The sequence below is a fragment of the Ischnura elegans genome, chromosome 5, assembly GCF_921293095.1.
Source record: "Ischnura elegans chromosome 5, ioIscEleg1.1, whole genome shotgun sequence".
Taxonomy (NCBI): Eukaryota; Metazoa; Arthropoda; class Insecta; order Odonata; family Coenagrionidae; genus Ischnura; species Ischnura elegans.
Window position 1 is genome coordinate 76283367 of NC_060250.1, and position 15802 is coordinate 76299168.

Below are 15802 nucleotides of genomic sequence, written 5' to 3' on the forward strand. Positions count from 1 at the left end.
AAGGCTATTTCTACATTTCAAGGAAAAACTTATTTTAGCCTTAATGACTAGGGGTGACATTAGAATTTCTTCAACAAATATTTTTTTTTCTTCGAGTAGGACATTGATGATCAATGGTTTTTATCTAAGTTCCTTGCTTCTCATAAACAGACATTTCAAAATTACTATTCAGCAAGCTAAAACGATAAAAAAAGTAACGTGAAAATTCCACAGAGAAAAAAATCATTCGCCTTGACAAGGATTTAAAGCCAGATCCCCCATTTCTGATCGAGAGCTTAAGCCAGTTAAGCTACCGAGGCATATAATAAACAGATAAATAATACTTGAATTTTAATATTTTTTTTTAACTCTTCATCCTGAAAATATTTAAGTAGTCTTGATTCACAAAACAAATTTAAAAAGTAACAAATCTATATTTCAGGCAGCAAAATTTGATCAGGAAAATACATCAGTCCCATTAATATGAGACACACACATGTATCCACTAAGAAAACTACACATTCATCCATTATAGATGAAAAATGACAAAATTATGAAACAGATACATATCCATCATCTCATATCCAAGACATATTTCAGAAATAAGATGGGTGTTCACAGTGATTTACATTGCCAGATATTCTGTGATGATATGGTACAAATTTAACCAATAATAGATCAAACAACATTCTGTTTTGGAATCACACGATTGAAAGAAAAAGTTAAGCCTGTCATTCTGAATCATAGTACACATGGGCTCAGCTTGTTAGTGAAGCAATAGTGGTCATAATCTTCACCATTAACTCTGCAGAATCCTCATCATAATAACAAACACTATGAACATAAATTTCAAAATAATTTATGAAATTACATTCTCTGCTATGAGGAAACTATTTTACAAAGGTTCAACCACACATAAAGGAACACTTAAAACCTCTCACATTAGCATCACATAATTCCTGACTGCATGGTTTGATGATAAAAAAATCACTTAATCACAGTAAGAATAAAAAATTACTTAGTAATTAAGAAATTATTTAAAGTTCATTTTCTTCCCTTAGTTACTATCAATAAGTAAATGAGATTTAACTATTTTCATTTTAATTAGCATTGCTACATTAGGCTATATACATACTTAAAATGCTTTACCACAACATCATGCTGAACAACATAAATAATTGAACCAAAATAACATTTAGAATGAATAATTTATTCGTTTTCCACATCTTCTGTGCTAAGGACACTCTTATTGCTGCGTTTTGGAGCACCTGTAAAACAAATGATATAGAATTGAATTGATATTTAACAGAAAGAAAACTTTTTTTAGCATTCTAAATTAATTCTATTACTAGTACATTTTAATACATAAAAACTTATTTATAATTACATTCACTTATTAAATGAGACCACTATCATGGTGCATTAACTTTAAAATACATATTTCCATTTCATTTTCATTTTAAATGCTTTTGAAATGTATACAATAGAAGTCCAGTATAACCAGTGTAGCATTAAGTGAGTTCAGTGCTTCGGGTCCATAATGAAAAGCATAGAGAAATCATTCACCCATAACGAGAGCTCATGTTTGCACTAGCAGTATAACTAGTCCATTTTGCTGAGAATGTCCTTCGGGATGTATTTATCTCAGGATATCCCGGCACTAAAGCTCTACTGCAGAATGGTTACAAGCTCATCTCAGAATGTGGGTGCAATTATTTCTAGATTGATGCATAGGCATAAATAACAAAAATTTTCAACTTATCATGACGAAATAACTGGATAAAGAAGTGATTTTCACTGGCTATAACGGGTTGACATTACAATGAGTGATTTCTTAAGTACCTTCAGCACTTGTTTTAACAGACTTCTACTGCAGTTCTCAGGTTGTCTCATTTTAAAATAAGTGAAAATTGTTTCAGTGATGTCTAATCCCCCAAATTATAATAATGAATAACACAGTGATAATTTTAAAGTATACCGGGACTAGTCGCGGTGATAACTTTTACGGGAGTCACCCGGAATGCACAATCGTGCGAAAGATCCACAGAGAAAAACTGCTTGCGGCATCATATGCCCAGCAGTCCAGCAACACCTTGTCCGGTAGTGTCCATAAATATCAACAGGGAAGAATGACGCCTCGGTAGCTTAACTGGCTAAAGCACTCGACCGGAAATCCGGGGATCTGGGTTCGAATCCTGGTTAAGGCAGATGATTTTTTCTCTGTGGATCTTTCGCACTCTTTTGCAACACAGTGATAGTATAAAAAATAATGACGATTAAATTATTCTCTTAAAATCAACAAAAGTTACAACCCCCAACTGAAGCATACATGTTATTGACCCAGGACAAAGTGGACACCTTTTTTTAAAATTTAACTGATGACCTGATATCCAACCAGTTTTTAACTCTAACGATGGACCTGATTTATCGTACCATACTTAACGTTATATTACAAAGTCAAACTTTATCGTTATGCAACTTTATCATTAGCCTCCCATTAAACCTTAAAAAGTGTAAAATGGGAAAAATGTTTAGAGTTAGGAAATAATTCTTTCAAACAGCCAAAACATTTCCTAAATGGTGCAACTTGCATCATGCATTACCACTGCTTTGACATTCTGAAATGCTAGAATTATATATCCCACACTAAAAGGAGTGAGAGTTGCCCAATTACCACAAAAAAAACAATACACAGGCTGTTTGCATGAATATAGTGCACACCAAGTACGATAACTTAAATAAGAATAAAAAACTAATTTAAATAATCTCAACCACAAATAAAAAGCATACTAACTTTGTATGAAATGGTCTGCTGTTCTCTTCCGTAGTTCCTCGACATTTTCTTCATTTGACGCCCACTCCAACACCAACCGCCTACCGTACAAGTGGGTGCTAAAACTTAGGGCCTTAAACGCTTGCTACAGGAAACAAAACAGACAAAAAATCCATTCATTATTATCATTTCTATGACTGTACAAGTTCAATCACTAAATATTTAAAATATCACTCCGATATAATTCCACAGATTTCTAAACTCTTCAATGTAGAAAATTTTCATCACCTTTGCATCCGCCTTAGTAAGGAACTCCACAAATCCAAACCCTCTATGTGAACCAGTACCAACCAATTTTTTTGGTAGCCGCACAGACTTTAGATCTCCAAAAGTTCTGCAAAGAAATAGATGAACAATTTTTCAGGACAAGAAATTACATATAACGAGTGGGCATTACAATGAGCTATAATGTGGCTCGTCATTATTTGATGACTAAGTTAAGTTATAATATCAAAGTTAACGTTAGTATAAAAAAATGACACAAGACTACTGAAACCAGTCAGGATGTACCAAAACAGTGAACGGAGTAGATCCTACTCAGTTTTTTCTTATTTATTTGACCATAATTAAAACCTCTTAATATTAAATACATTTTAACAGATGCTTAATTTTATCTCATCACACAATTTTGTTCTTTAATGTGACATCAGGGTTCCCACTCTAACTGAATTATAAAATTCACGGTTTCTTCCAGGTTTTCTCAGTCTGTATTTCGTCAAATTCATGGTCTGTTTTTTTTTAATCTAGGGATAAATATTGATCACGTAAAAATCACCAGCGTTTACTAAACATTTAACAAACGCGATTAACGCCAGCAATGCAAACGCAGCAATGAAAGTGCTCTTTTTACGTCACCTATCGTTTGCAAAATTTAGAGCTGGCTAAATTTTGTGAGTGGGAAAATGGAGGGTGGCAGGGAATTGAAGAGGCGTCTTGATTTTTTGCAAGGATTAATGAGCACTTTTGTAATCGGTCTTCCAATCACAGGCTTAAGGTCAGTGTCTTGTCATGGCACACAGACCAATAATTGCGCTTGGAATATACGAGTGCAGACAAATGCGTGGACAGTGTCTCCAAGACCTTGAAATATGATCGACATATCGATTTTTCTTTTGAACGGTCAATAGGGTAGTTTCCTTCATCAAAGAAAACAAAAGGCAATAATTGCGATTCGTTACCCACCATTAGTGTATTCATAATATACAAATTACAGTGGAACTTGGTTAGTACGTTCCTCCTTAGTACGTTTTCCTCCTTAGTACGGCGATTTCCCTCGGTCCCGGTACCATCCGAACAAAATACAGGTAAAAGAATTTGGTTAGTACGTTTGAAAAAATTGCGCTTTCCTGGTTAGTACGCTCAATTGCTTGCCGTGACGCAACCCGCAATTCGTTCTCTAGTGTCTTCTTAAGGGTCGCAAACGTCTGAATTCATGATTTAATTTATTATTATTAGCCATTAACATTCTTCCATTCATTCCACATCTCTTTCTTCTACCGTAATTTATCCAAATGCATTTCTGAATTCTTGTGACGTGCTGAATAATAAAATGCGGCCATTTTTCGGGAATTTCTGACTATGAAAAACTACAGCCAATAAGAAGCCCCAATTTTCCCCACCCCGAGCTCCTCACCTTCTGTTGCCTTTGGAGCGCTTGGGAGTGCCCACTGCTGCGCATGAAGTTCGTGAGTGGGCAATTGTTGCTATTGCACGAGTTATCATGATGAAGAAATGAGTCTTAACGGTATTAGACAATTCCCACATTGTCTAAAGCAGTACTGCTCCATAAACTCGACGTCGTGCGTATTTACTTGACTACTGTTGCGGGAGCAGACGATCCTCTGGATCTCCACGCGAAGCTTAGCTTAAAAATACTTGATCTCGGAACGAAAGCAGACGACATTAGACAAATTTTGAAAGTAAATTTCAACTGTTTAATATAAAATTTTCTAGTAATTACGTCGTAATCTAATAATCTTGCGTGTCATCAGTCGATATATCGATCGATTTTACAATCGAAATGGTATCATTCCAGAAGCAAATGTCTACGGCTGTTGCCGTAATTTGAAAGTCAATATAATTTTGCCCAATTTTTATCATGTTTAAAAAACCAGTCGACTTACTCCGGGTCGTTGTTATATTCTCCGAGTACGCTGTGAGAAAGAAAAATGACTTGTCTGAGCTTCACTCGTCCTCGTTCCGTAAATATATATAGGATAAATCACGGGAGATAGACGCCGTAATCATGAAATCGTCTCCGGGATGTCCATGAAAAATTGCGATTTTTATTCACATGGTATTGTTTTTCATGGTAGCGCTCATTTCCTTGATTTTAAATGTGAAAAGAGTTCAGGAAGGCGATCCTATGAGAACTACCGATAGTAATTGTAATTATGACGACTTTTTCACTGACTGCAATAACCCCGACTGCTATTATTTACTTTCCTCGTTAGTACGTTTTCCTGGTTAGTACGTTCATTTTTCGTGGTCCCTTCAGAAACGTACTAACCAAGTTCCACTGTATTTCGTTTTATAAATGCCGGTGTAGACGAATGGCAATGGTCCATTTTTATCCTCATTTGAAAAGGGCCAGATTGGCGCCCATGCGATGCCACTCCACGTGACGTCACAGGGACCTAGTTTCTATACGAGAAGATAGGAGTTATACGTCGTCTGAGGTTACCAATGCATGCATGAGGCGCAGAGCTCAGGGAAACATGTCTTAATAATCACTTATTAAAACTGGCTAAGGTCGGAAAGTTTTCCTCGTTTGATAAGGTATTAATAATCCTTATTTAAGCCAAGCGCTACCAGGCGGCAGGGCACTAGGCTACCCGCTGGCAGCCTGCGACGTATCAGCGCTAAGCCTCGCCTCAAGGTCACCTCACCGGGCGGAGGGGGAACCAGAAATACGACGTACGGAGAGATTTCCCATCATTCCTACTAACGCGTCGCGTTTTCGCGCGCTTGAAAATTTTCACATTTCATTTAATCGCGAAAAATAGATATTATCATTTAAAAATCTAAAAGCGTGAAATACGTACTCCAGGAGTAATAATCTTTCGATTAAGGCAATAAAAAAATAATAGGAAACCACCCTATTGTAGTTTTACAATCAAGTTTGACAGAATTTTAAGGTTTTATGACGAAATTCATGGCTTTTTCCAGGTTTTTTCACGGTAGATGAAATTCACGGCTTAATCACGGTTTTGAGGTTTCACGGTTGAGTGGGAACACTGGACATGCATCTCTTCATCCCATTCAAAATGACTGTTCCCCATTTTCCCTTTCCCCATTGCTCAGAATGCCTGCTCCCATCATCTTTTTCATCTTTTCCCTGGTCCTCCAGAGTTTTTTCCGCACCATAACCTAATTTCCCAGACATTTTCAAGACATCATGTTCTGATTTTTATTTCCCAGGCATGTCCATGGCTTCTCTCACCAGAATGAACCCTGCTACACCTTTTCAGAAAGTATTTTCATTATGGTGTTGATATATGCAGTTACTCACTGAAACAGTTCCGTCACTTCTTTCACTGTAGCCTCAAATGGAATATTCCGCACCAAAATCTTGGAACCTTCTGCCTTCCCAGCTGTTGACTTCTTCCTTGCTGTCGCCACATCTGACCTGCAAGAAAAAGAAAAATGAGAGATAAGTTCCACGAAAGAATATATCAAATGACGTCGTTCATCATTTTACATGAATTGCCATGAGAATGATTCCCCTGGATCGGGAATCAAACCACTGTCTTTCAGCTTTCCAGGGCAATGCGCAGACCTCTTTGTTATTCAGGTTCCTGATTACCCATAGCTAATGTACCAGAGCTCGTGGTACTAGATTTAGGCCATCACAGTCTATTCGAGATGGCAACGCAACAGAGAAAGGACTTCAATGAAGCCACTACCGGTTGAGAGCCTCAAACCTGTGCTAAAGCCTCACACGGCATAAGTGCGTAATCTCAAGGCAATTCATATAAATTTAACAGCCATTTATGGGGCAGAATCAAAATATTACACATTGTTTATCATTCATTTGTCCTTCATTTTAACTAACTTATGAAATTATAGGGGGGGAGGGGGGGACAACACAAGAATAAAACTCCATCATAATGACTGCTACCAGGAAATTATTATTATTATTAAGGCCAATATTGAAAGATTATGATGATTGGAGAAGAATATGAACTTCTAATGCCATTGTCACCACAAAGAGATATACAGCATTTGCTGGCTCTATGGCTAGAAATCTGTTGTCATCTTTGGTTTTTATTGAAGGGACAGCCAGCGCTCATACTGAAGCCAGAGCTCTACCTACTCTGAGGCTCAGCAGTTAGTCTAATCATAAATCTGTATCTTTTCTTCGCCACAAATATAATGATGATATCACTCACCCTCCGTGACTTTCAGTTATCAGTTTCATACTACGAATCATTCAGTAAATTTATCAATGTAACTATACAGAAGGATCGAGTGTCTGAGGGTAGGTGCTCCTCATCTAGTGGTCTCCAATTACAATAATTTCATACTTACTGGACTGCTCGATTAGACCGTTTCAGTTCAACGGAGTGTCCATCGATGCTGGAATTCTGGAGTGTCTTCAGAGCCTTCTCTGCACTAGCCTTCTTCATGAATTGCACAAAGCCAAAACCCATAGAAAGTAATTCCCCAGGCCTCCGTGCATCTTTTTTCTTTGCAATGGTAGCACTATGGATTTTACCACACTTTTTAAAATGCTGCAAGAGACCAGAAGAATTAAGTTTTATAAAATTTCAATGCTGACATTTCATTTCACATACTTGCAAAGAATTTGAAAAGGGTATAAAACAAATGCTAATGGAACTGTGCTCAGCAACAACTGACTCTCCTGCAATTTTGAGAGAAACAACTGTTTGGTATTTTGTCTGGATTATAGTTTCTGTCATCGCACGGCGATTTGTCCCATCTTTCTTATCTCGGACAGTATCAGCTCAGTACTATGTCACAACAAGTCATGCCACATGTCATCACATATGCATGGATTTTAGAATTGAGTATCCATAATTGTTTTATTATATTTCATTAGCAAAATTATAAATGAATACACAAGTTAGGGAAAATGCAATCTTATTCCTCCATGAAATAGCAGCGATACAAAAGGCAAATATAGGTAATACACGAATTGAGGGCCTTCATCCATCACTTTCTGATATGATGAGCACTCGATATAGCGAGCAAATTTCCAGGAATTGTGAGCACTCATTAAACCAAGCTTCCACTGACTATGACAGCTATACATGCCCAATGATGCTTAATTCTTTACTGCAATAATAATAATAATAATAATCTTTATTGGTCAATAGTATTCATTAGATACACAGACCTCGTCACAGATGAAATTCAATTGCACATACATATAGAATGTACAAGAAAAGATAGTCGCAGTTCATAGGCAGTGTACAATTAATAAAAATAATAAAAATAAATGAAATATAATAGAAAGTATATGAATATATTAGAATACAATATCACATGTGTTAAGAGTAAAATATTCACTGACAGAATACAATGGCTGTGAGGCTAGCCATGAGTGAATCACACTCTTGAATTTGGTCAAGCTAGCCATTCTGGCTGAGATAGGGAGATGGTTAAATAGCTTGATACCTAAATTATGTATGGAGAATTGGGTTTTGGTTAATCTGCACTGATTTAGTGATAAGGAATTCTTATTTCTTAGGCTATGGTTATGAGTTGTACTTCTTATAGGGAAAAGATCAAGGTTTTCTTTCATATATAGTAAAACTCTGTACACGTACATACTGTAAATAGTTAAAATGTTCAATCTAATAAATAGTGGGCGACAGTGTTCACGAGATGGAGAATTAGTTAGTATTCTAACTGCCTTTTTTTGCAAAAGAAACACTGATTTTATATCAGGGGCACTACCCCATATTTCTAGGCCGTAATCTATGTGGCTGTTAAAAAAAGCATAATATATAGATTGCATTCTTGCAATCTTGCATTGCAATCTTGATTGTCATCAGTCAATTCAGTTAATTTTTATTGGCATTAGTTATTTTACAAAATGCAAAAAGAAAATAGACTTGGTGAGCACAAGGAGAAGTGAAGTAAAATCTATGATTCAATTTAGAGCTACTTTAGCCAAACTTCAAGAGAAAGCACTATCGTTACCTCAGATTGAACCGAAAGAAAATAAGAGGCAACTTTCCAACTACATATAATATTAATGAAATAGGACTGTTAGTTAACTTTAATCCATTCTATGCAGAAGACTGCTCTGGGATCAGAAAATGATATATAATACCATGATTTTACAACAAACATCAGCAAGGGAAAGAATAGATAGAGGGTTTGGAAATAGGGGTTGCATACCACAAAAACCTATCATACAGCATGGGTGACATCCATAAATGTCATAAATAATTAAAAATATTTATTCAAAAAAGTGGTTTCAAAACTGATAAAACTATAATATTACGCCTTAAGTATGCAGAAATAACTGTGTTGTACAAAAATAACTTTCCGATTCTGGCAAAGTTACCATCTCATCAAAAATTGCTACGAAGGTACATACAGCATTACCCAGATGTTAAGCAAATTAGGCTGGGAGCCGCTAGAGACTCAAAGGCTCTGCTCTAGGCTTAGATTGCTTGAACAATGAGATAAGATATCTTTAAGAGTGACACGGAGAATATCACCTTATAGCCCCACTTAATTTCCAGGTCCAACAGAAGTGATAAATTAAGAGAGATATTTTGCCGAATAGATATGAGAATTCGTTTTTCCCCCAAACTGTAAAGAACTTTAATAAATACAGTGGAACTTGTTTAGTACGTTTCTGAAGGGACCACAAAAAATGAACGTACTAACCAGGAAAACGTGCTAACGAGGAAAGTAAAAAATAGCAGTCGGGGTAATTGCAATCTGTGGAAAAGTCGTCATAATAACAATTACTATCGGTAGTTCTCGTAGGATCGCCTGCCTGAACTCTTTTCACCTTTAAAATAAAGAAAATGGGCACTACATTGAAAAACAATACCATGTGAATAAAAATCACAATGTTTCATAGATTTCCCGAAGATAATTACATGAAAACGGCGTCTTTCTCCCGTGATTTATCCTCTATGTAGTTATAGAAAGAGGACAAGTAAAGCTAAGTCATTTCTTTTTTGTCACAGCATACTCGGAGAATATAACGACAACCCTGAGTATGTCAACGGGTTGTTTTTAAACATTATAAAAATTGGACAAAATTATATTAACCTTAAATTACAGCAACAGCCGTACACATTCGCTTCTGGAATAAAGCCATATCGATTGTTATATCGATCGATATCTCGAATAATAACACGCAAAATTATTAGATTACGACGTAAGTACAAGAAGATTTTATATTATACAGTTGAAATTTACTTAAAAAATTTGTTTAATGTCGTCTGCTTTCGTGCCGAGATCAAGTATTTTTAAGCTAAGCTTCGCGTGGAGATCCAGAGCATCGTCTGCTCCCGCAGCAGTAGTCAAATACGCACGTACTCCGGAGCATTACATCGTGCAGTACTGCTTTAGATAAAGTGGGAATTGGATAAGACTCATTTCTTCATCATGATAACTCGTGCAATAGCAACAATTGCCCACTCGTAAAATTTGTGCGTAGTGGGCACTCCAGAGGCAACAGAAGGTGAGGAGCACGGGGTGGGGAAAATTGGGTCTTCTCATTGGCTGCAGTTTTACATAGTCAGACATTCCTGATAAATGGCCATATTTTATTATTCATCACGTCATAAGAATTGAGAAATGCATTTGAATAAATCACGGTTTGCATTCTGTGCTACATTTGCTAGCAGATTTCTTACTTGTTTCGAAAAGCTGTAGGTAGCTTGAAATATCCGCTATTAAATGTTTTATATTTTAAGATTCTCGTAGCATTACCATTCATGAGGGAGGATATCTAAGAAACATAGGGCAACACATTTTTTGGCAGTATAAGGCAATCTTCAGTAAGTCGATGCGTAAAGGACAAATGTTGTCCACAAATCAAGGAAAGAATGCTTTTCTCATATTGATGTTTTAATTTTATACAGCTACCTTAACATAAGCCTCTGATAATAAAATTAATGAAACTTAAGGTTTCAATTTCATCTTTAGATTTCGTGCATTGGCTGGATTTCTACGGCTTTTGAGGGCAAATTATTGCAGCCATGAGACAATAGTTACACCATTGGAAGGAGAGAAATGGGGTTAGAACTACAATAGGATATCTATCCATTACATGTACAATTCACGAATATTATAATACTGTAGGGTACCAATCGTGTACAAATTTCTTCTGCTTTTTCTCGTCCGTGATTTGCGTTCTTCACTTTTTTTAAAGATCTCCAGCGTCTGCCGCCTGATCAGAGTTTAAAGAAAAACCAAATTTATCCTTTAATAAGAGTCCATTTCAGTTAAGGAACATAGAATTAATTTTTTATCCACGTTAGAACAAACTTCCTTCTCAAAAAATGACTAGTGTTCCAAAAAAGTGAACCCAACTTATAGTACCAATTATAATTCTCATACTCGCCTGCAGAAAGGGCGTTAAGACTTTTGGCCGGGCCATACGATATGGCCCCTCGAGAGTGGAATCGGTATAGGCGGTAATTTCGGGTCAGGCCATAAGAAAGTTACGGCCGGCCATACGTATGGCCTCGTTTATTAGAATAGCCCTGCAGGAAAGCGCAATTTTTTCAAACGTACTTACCAAATACTTTTGCATGTATTTTGTTCCGATGGTACCGGGACCAAGAGAAATCGTCGTACTAAGGAGGAAAACGTACTAACCAAGTTCCACTGTACTAGTCGTATCCTTGTTTGAGCATTTGCTTTCTATATGTAAACAGCTAGTGTCCTAACACCCCCTGCCACACTCATTTAAAGCACATTACAGGGTAATATGTAGATGTAGATCTCATGGTACCACATTGAAATTAATTGTTAAGTGATGGAAATGAAATTACTCCACATTTCAATTTTGGAATCCACTGATGCCAACAGTGAAAAATCATAAATAATCAGCACATGTACTTACTTCAATTAAATCTTCCTCTTTTGTCTCAAAATTGAGATTTTTGACAAACAGCGTGGCATCCGCTTCAGGCTCTTCATCCTCCTCCTCATCATCCTCGTTGACGGCCTCATTCGGTTGAGTATCTATGCACCAGCTTTCTTCCTCTCCTAAAATGACATTGTTCAAGTGAATTAGCATACAAATCAATATCCGTGTTTCATGTATAACAAGACATTTAATGGTGAGTTTCCAAAAACTATCTTAGCTACATAATCATTTGGCTAAAATCCACTTATTTTTCAAATAAGTTTTATCATTATGGGAGCACCTCTTTCTGATTCCGAAGCATTGAGGTAGATTTGAAAGAAATACTACCGGTTATAGTTTCCAAAAGTGCCAGTGTGTGTATATGCACATACATATATCAAGCCTAAACGCATTGACAGAAGTGGAAAGAAAGGGAGAAAAACACACAACACAAAGTGGACATGGATGACAGTGAATTGGAAGGTGGTAGAAGCCAAAATTCAAGGGATAAAAATGTAGCCTGACTGGGATTCAACCCCAAAATCTCCCAATTATGCATCAAGAACTTTGTCAAGTTACTCAACCAGGACACTCATTTTCCCAATGATTTCAGTAGAGGTCTACACAAAAGAGATTCCCCCTTAGATAGAGCTCACAGGAGAGATCAAACAAGTACAAGGCAGCAGAGCAACTCACCATTCATTAACACAGGAATAGGATGTGGACACAAGAAGGAAAACAAAGATACACACACAGAAGATACCAACAGAAGGGAAGAGAAAGAATATGCTTTTAAAAACAGGCCGAGGTCAAGTGAAATAAGCCATATGGCCATTTCATTTGTATATGTAGTCTTATTTTTCTTTAGTTGAGTTCAGTAATTTTACCAATGGTAAAACAGACCTACATCATTTGCCACATTCATATCACAGATGTATTCAGCATTTTTTATGGTAACACCAGAAACGGCTATCAAGCTGACCCAAATACTGGTTTCCAAATGCAATTTCCAAGAAACAGCATGACAAAAACCCAAATGTATTAATCATCTATATGAAGTGCAACTAGAAGAAACAACTACTTTTTTTATTAAAGGTTTTTAAAACTTCGTTTTTTTTAATGGCTTACCCTTAGTTTTTTAGAGTGACCTCCTTAACCTTACGTCAGCCATAATATATCTGACAGGAACAACTTAAGTTTTTTTTTCATTCCTTCGTACCGCTAGGCGGCATAGACCCTTGACGCTTATAGTAGCTTTTTGTTTTCACACGCTCTATGCAACCTTCACTTTCAGCATTTATGCCGACCAATCAGTGGTGGATTACTCAGCAATATTAAGCAAAAAAATGGCACAATAATGCAATATTAAAGCATTATTAGATAAATAAGGTAAGAAAATAAAAAACAATAATCTTATAGAATTGACATGCTAAAATACATTACATATAATAGGTAATACTTAATAGCCTAAAGAGTACGTTAAATTGCACCTTGCTGGATCAGTCCGGGGCTGTATGATGGCATGAAAAGGGGTATACATAACATGAAAGAAATTATGAGTGCGAGTGCACTAATAATGGTAAACTTTAACACTAGGAGGACGGGAGTTTCGCGCTACCTAGAAGGACGGCAAGGGGTCATTTGACCCCTAAAATGTATTTTGGAATAAAATGCCTAATTTTCATCCAATATTCAGTTTAATCGTATTGATTATTGAATCAGTTCATTAAGAACACTATTTAACATTATTACATATTATTTCCATCGTCAAAAGTTAATAACAATTATTTTAAAGAATCATGAATTAAACCGTATGTAGTAGTCGATTGCAAATCAAGTAATTAAATTACATACACTCAATACAAAAGTTGTGTTACATGTTTAAACAATAGGGGTACTGGGTTTACAAAATTTGCATTAAAATTTTTAAAACTTATTACTTTGTTGTAAATCTCAGACACAGTATTTTTTCAGCACTGTTTCCACAAAATATTTGTTTTGCGCTGAATGTGTTCATTGGACGATTTATTCATATACATCTAAATCTACACACTAACCCGCATGACGCTTAAAAGCGTTTGGCAGGGGGTGTTAGGACACGAGCCATTTGCACATTAAAAGGAATTTGGAAAATGGAAAAGAAATTGGTGCAATGATTCAATTTGATGGTATTTGGCACCTTTTTCTTTTTTGTGCCCGTGAAGATATGGCTGTTGGATTTGGAGACGTGTAAATAAATTGATGCATGCTATCCATCATATCTACTCCCGCTTTGTTTTTATTATGAAATAGGATGGTCTATGGTATTCTTTTATTCGTTTCGGAAATGGTGTCGTCTGAGATCATGCTGCTGAATGAAAGTACATTATTGGTCTAGTTTGCATGGTTCTACGTAAGAGTATGGCCTAAGGTATTTTTGAACACTCACGTTGAATGGATTACATGGCTATTTTAGGGGTCATGGATATTTGTGCGTCACGCCTGTTTTTTTCAGATCGTCCATGCAAGAGAAGTTTTCCATTTTTTATGACTTCCTGCCAGCTGGATGGATGGAAAATAGTTGTTACAAGTTACATTTATTCCTGAATTCTTGTATGTTACGGTCACTTTAGTAACTATTTATTTCCCCAACGCTTGATTTGATGGCCAATCATCATCTTTGCTACAATATGGAAATTCATTTAGGCTGTATTTTCATTTCACATCTGTCAAAACCCAGTACTCGATTCCAAATTTGTCTGGTTTATTTGGAATTTACCTCATAAAAGGACAGCTGCATTTTGTTGGATAGAGCTGTGCATTTGCTATCAAGCCAAAGTCGCCATCGGATTCACTTGGACTTCGTCGCTTCCATCACACGTAGATGTTGATGGATTGGTCAGAATGTCCTTGAACTGATGTTTGTGATTCACTTCCATACTGATCTTCAATATTCCCTACAGCCATTTGAATCGCGACGATTCTCTTCTCTTGATATATTTCTCGACTTCTTACTTTCTCCCTCAACTCGCTACTGATATGCATGCAAAAAAATCTACAAACGAAACCGCATTATGGTAGAATCTTCTCTAGTTGCATTGGAGGTATAGAGAGCTGGAGAGCATTAGAAATTCTTACAAAACGACAAAATTTTCAGAAGTAACGCTAATTGCCTTTCGAAAGGCAGGGGCTCAACCGCCAACCGTATCCTGATTCGTATCTTCCAGGAACTTGCAGTAATGCTTCTTCTCCGACCTACGTGCCGATTCCAAGGGTAGAATTTACAGTAGAATTTTACCCCCAATTCCTCCGCTCTCTCAAAAAGAGAGGATTTTTCCCCAGGACGCAGCGTGCAGTCAACCCGCCCCAAACCCCGACGGGGTCAGGCGGCACTAATGCTGGACACACGGCAAAGGGTCAAGTGACAGTGCCGTCAGGCCAGAAAAATTAAAGTTATTCGTAAACCTGATGAGTCGGTATTGAAAATAATGTCTCTAAGACCTCTGAATCTTGGACGACGGAAAACAATTCTTGGGATACGTGACGATTTTCCGGTGTGGGTAATACAATAATCATTGAACAATAAATAAAACAAAATTCAAACATCATAATTACATGAATTTACGCAATAGCGCGAAAACCAGTTGTGGGTCAAATGACCCCTAGCCGTCCTTCTAGGTATAACACGTCATAAAAATTTAAAACAAAACATTATTGTTGAATTTTCTCTAATTTATCAAAATATAGACCAAAATGAACAAAGTCAAAAAGTTTCAAAATTAAAAAAAATATTTTAATAAGAGAAAAATAAATTTGAATTCTGAAAATGGGTCAAATGACCCCTGCCGTCCTTCTAGTGTTAAAGGTGTACCACTGAGCCATGCTATGAGTAAATAATGTTTTTTCACATCTGTGCCTGTCAGGCACATTGCACCTGAACA

General features: G+C 36.6%; 1 protein-coding gene across 1 annotated transcript in view; it reads right to left on the reverse strand.

The window, feature by feature from the left end:
• Nucleotides 1–393: 393 nt before the first annotated feature.
• The window catches only part of LOC124159086 (probable RNA-binding protein 19), a 34624-nt gene continuing 19215 nt past the window's right edge, over nucleotides 394–15802 (reverse strand). Inside the window, exons 12-17 of the mRNA XM_046534622.1 lie at nucleotides 11877–12022; nucleotides 7343–7545; nucleotides 6324–6440; nucleotides 3041–3146; nucleotides 2774–2897; nucleotides 394–1247 (exon numbers count right to left, since the gene is read on the reverse strand). Coding sequence (XP_046390578.1) covers nucleotides 1189–1247; nucleotides 2774–2897; nucleotides 3041–3146; nucleotides 6324–6440; nucleotides 7343–7545; nucleotides 11877–12022 — 755 coding nt within the window. The 3' untranslated portion in view covers nucleotides 394–1188. The remainder of the gene's footprint in view (nucleotides 1248–2773; nucleotides 2898–3040; nucleotides 3147–6323; nucleotides 6441–7342; nucleotides 7546–11876; nucleotides 12023–15802) is intronic.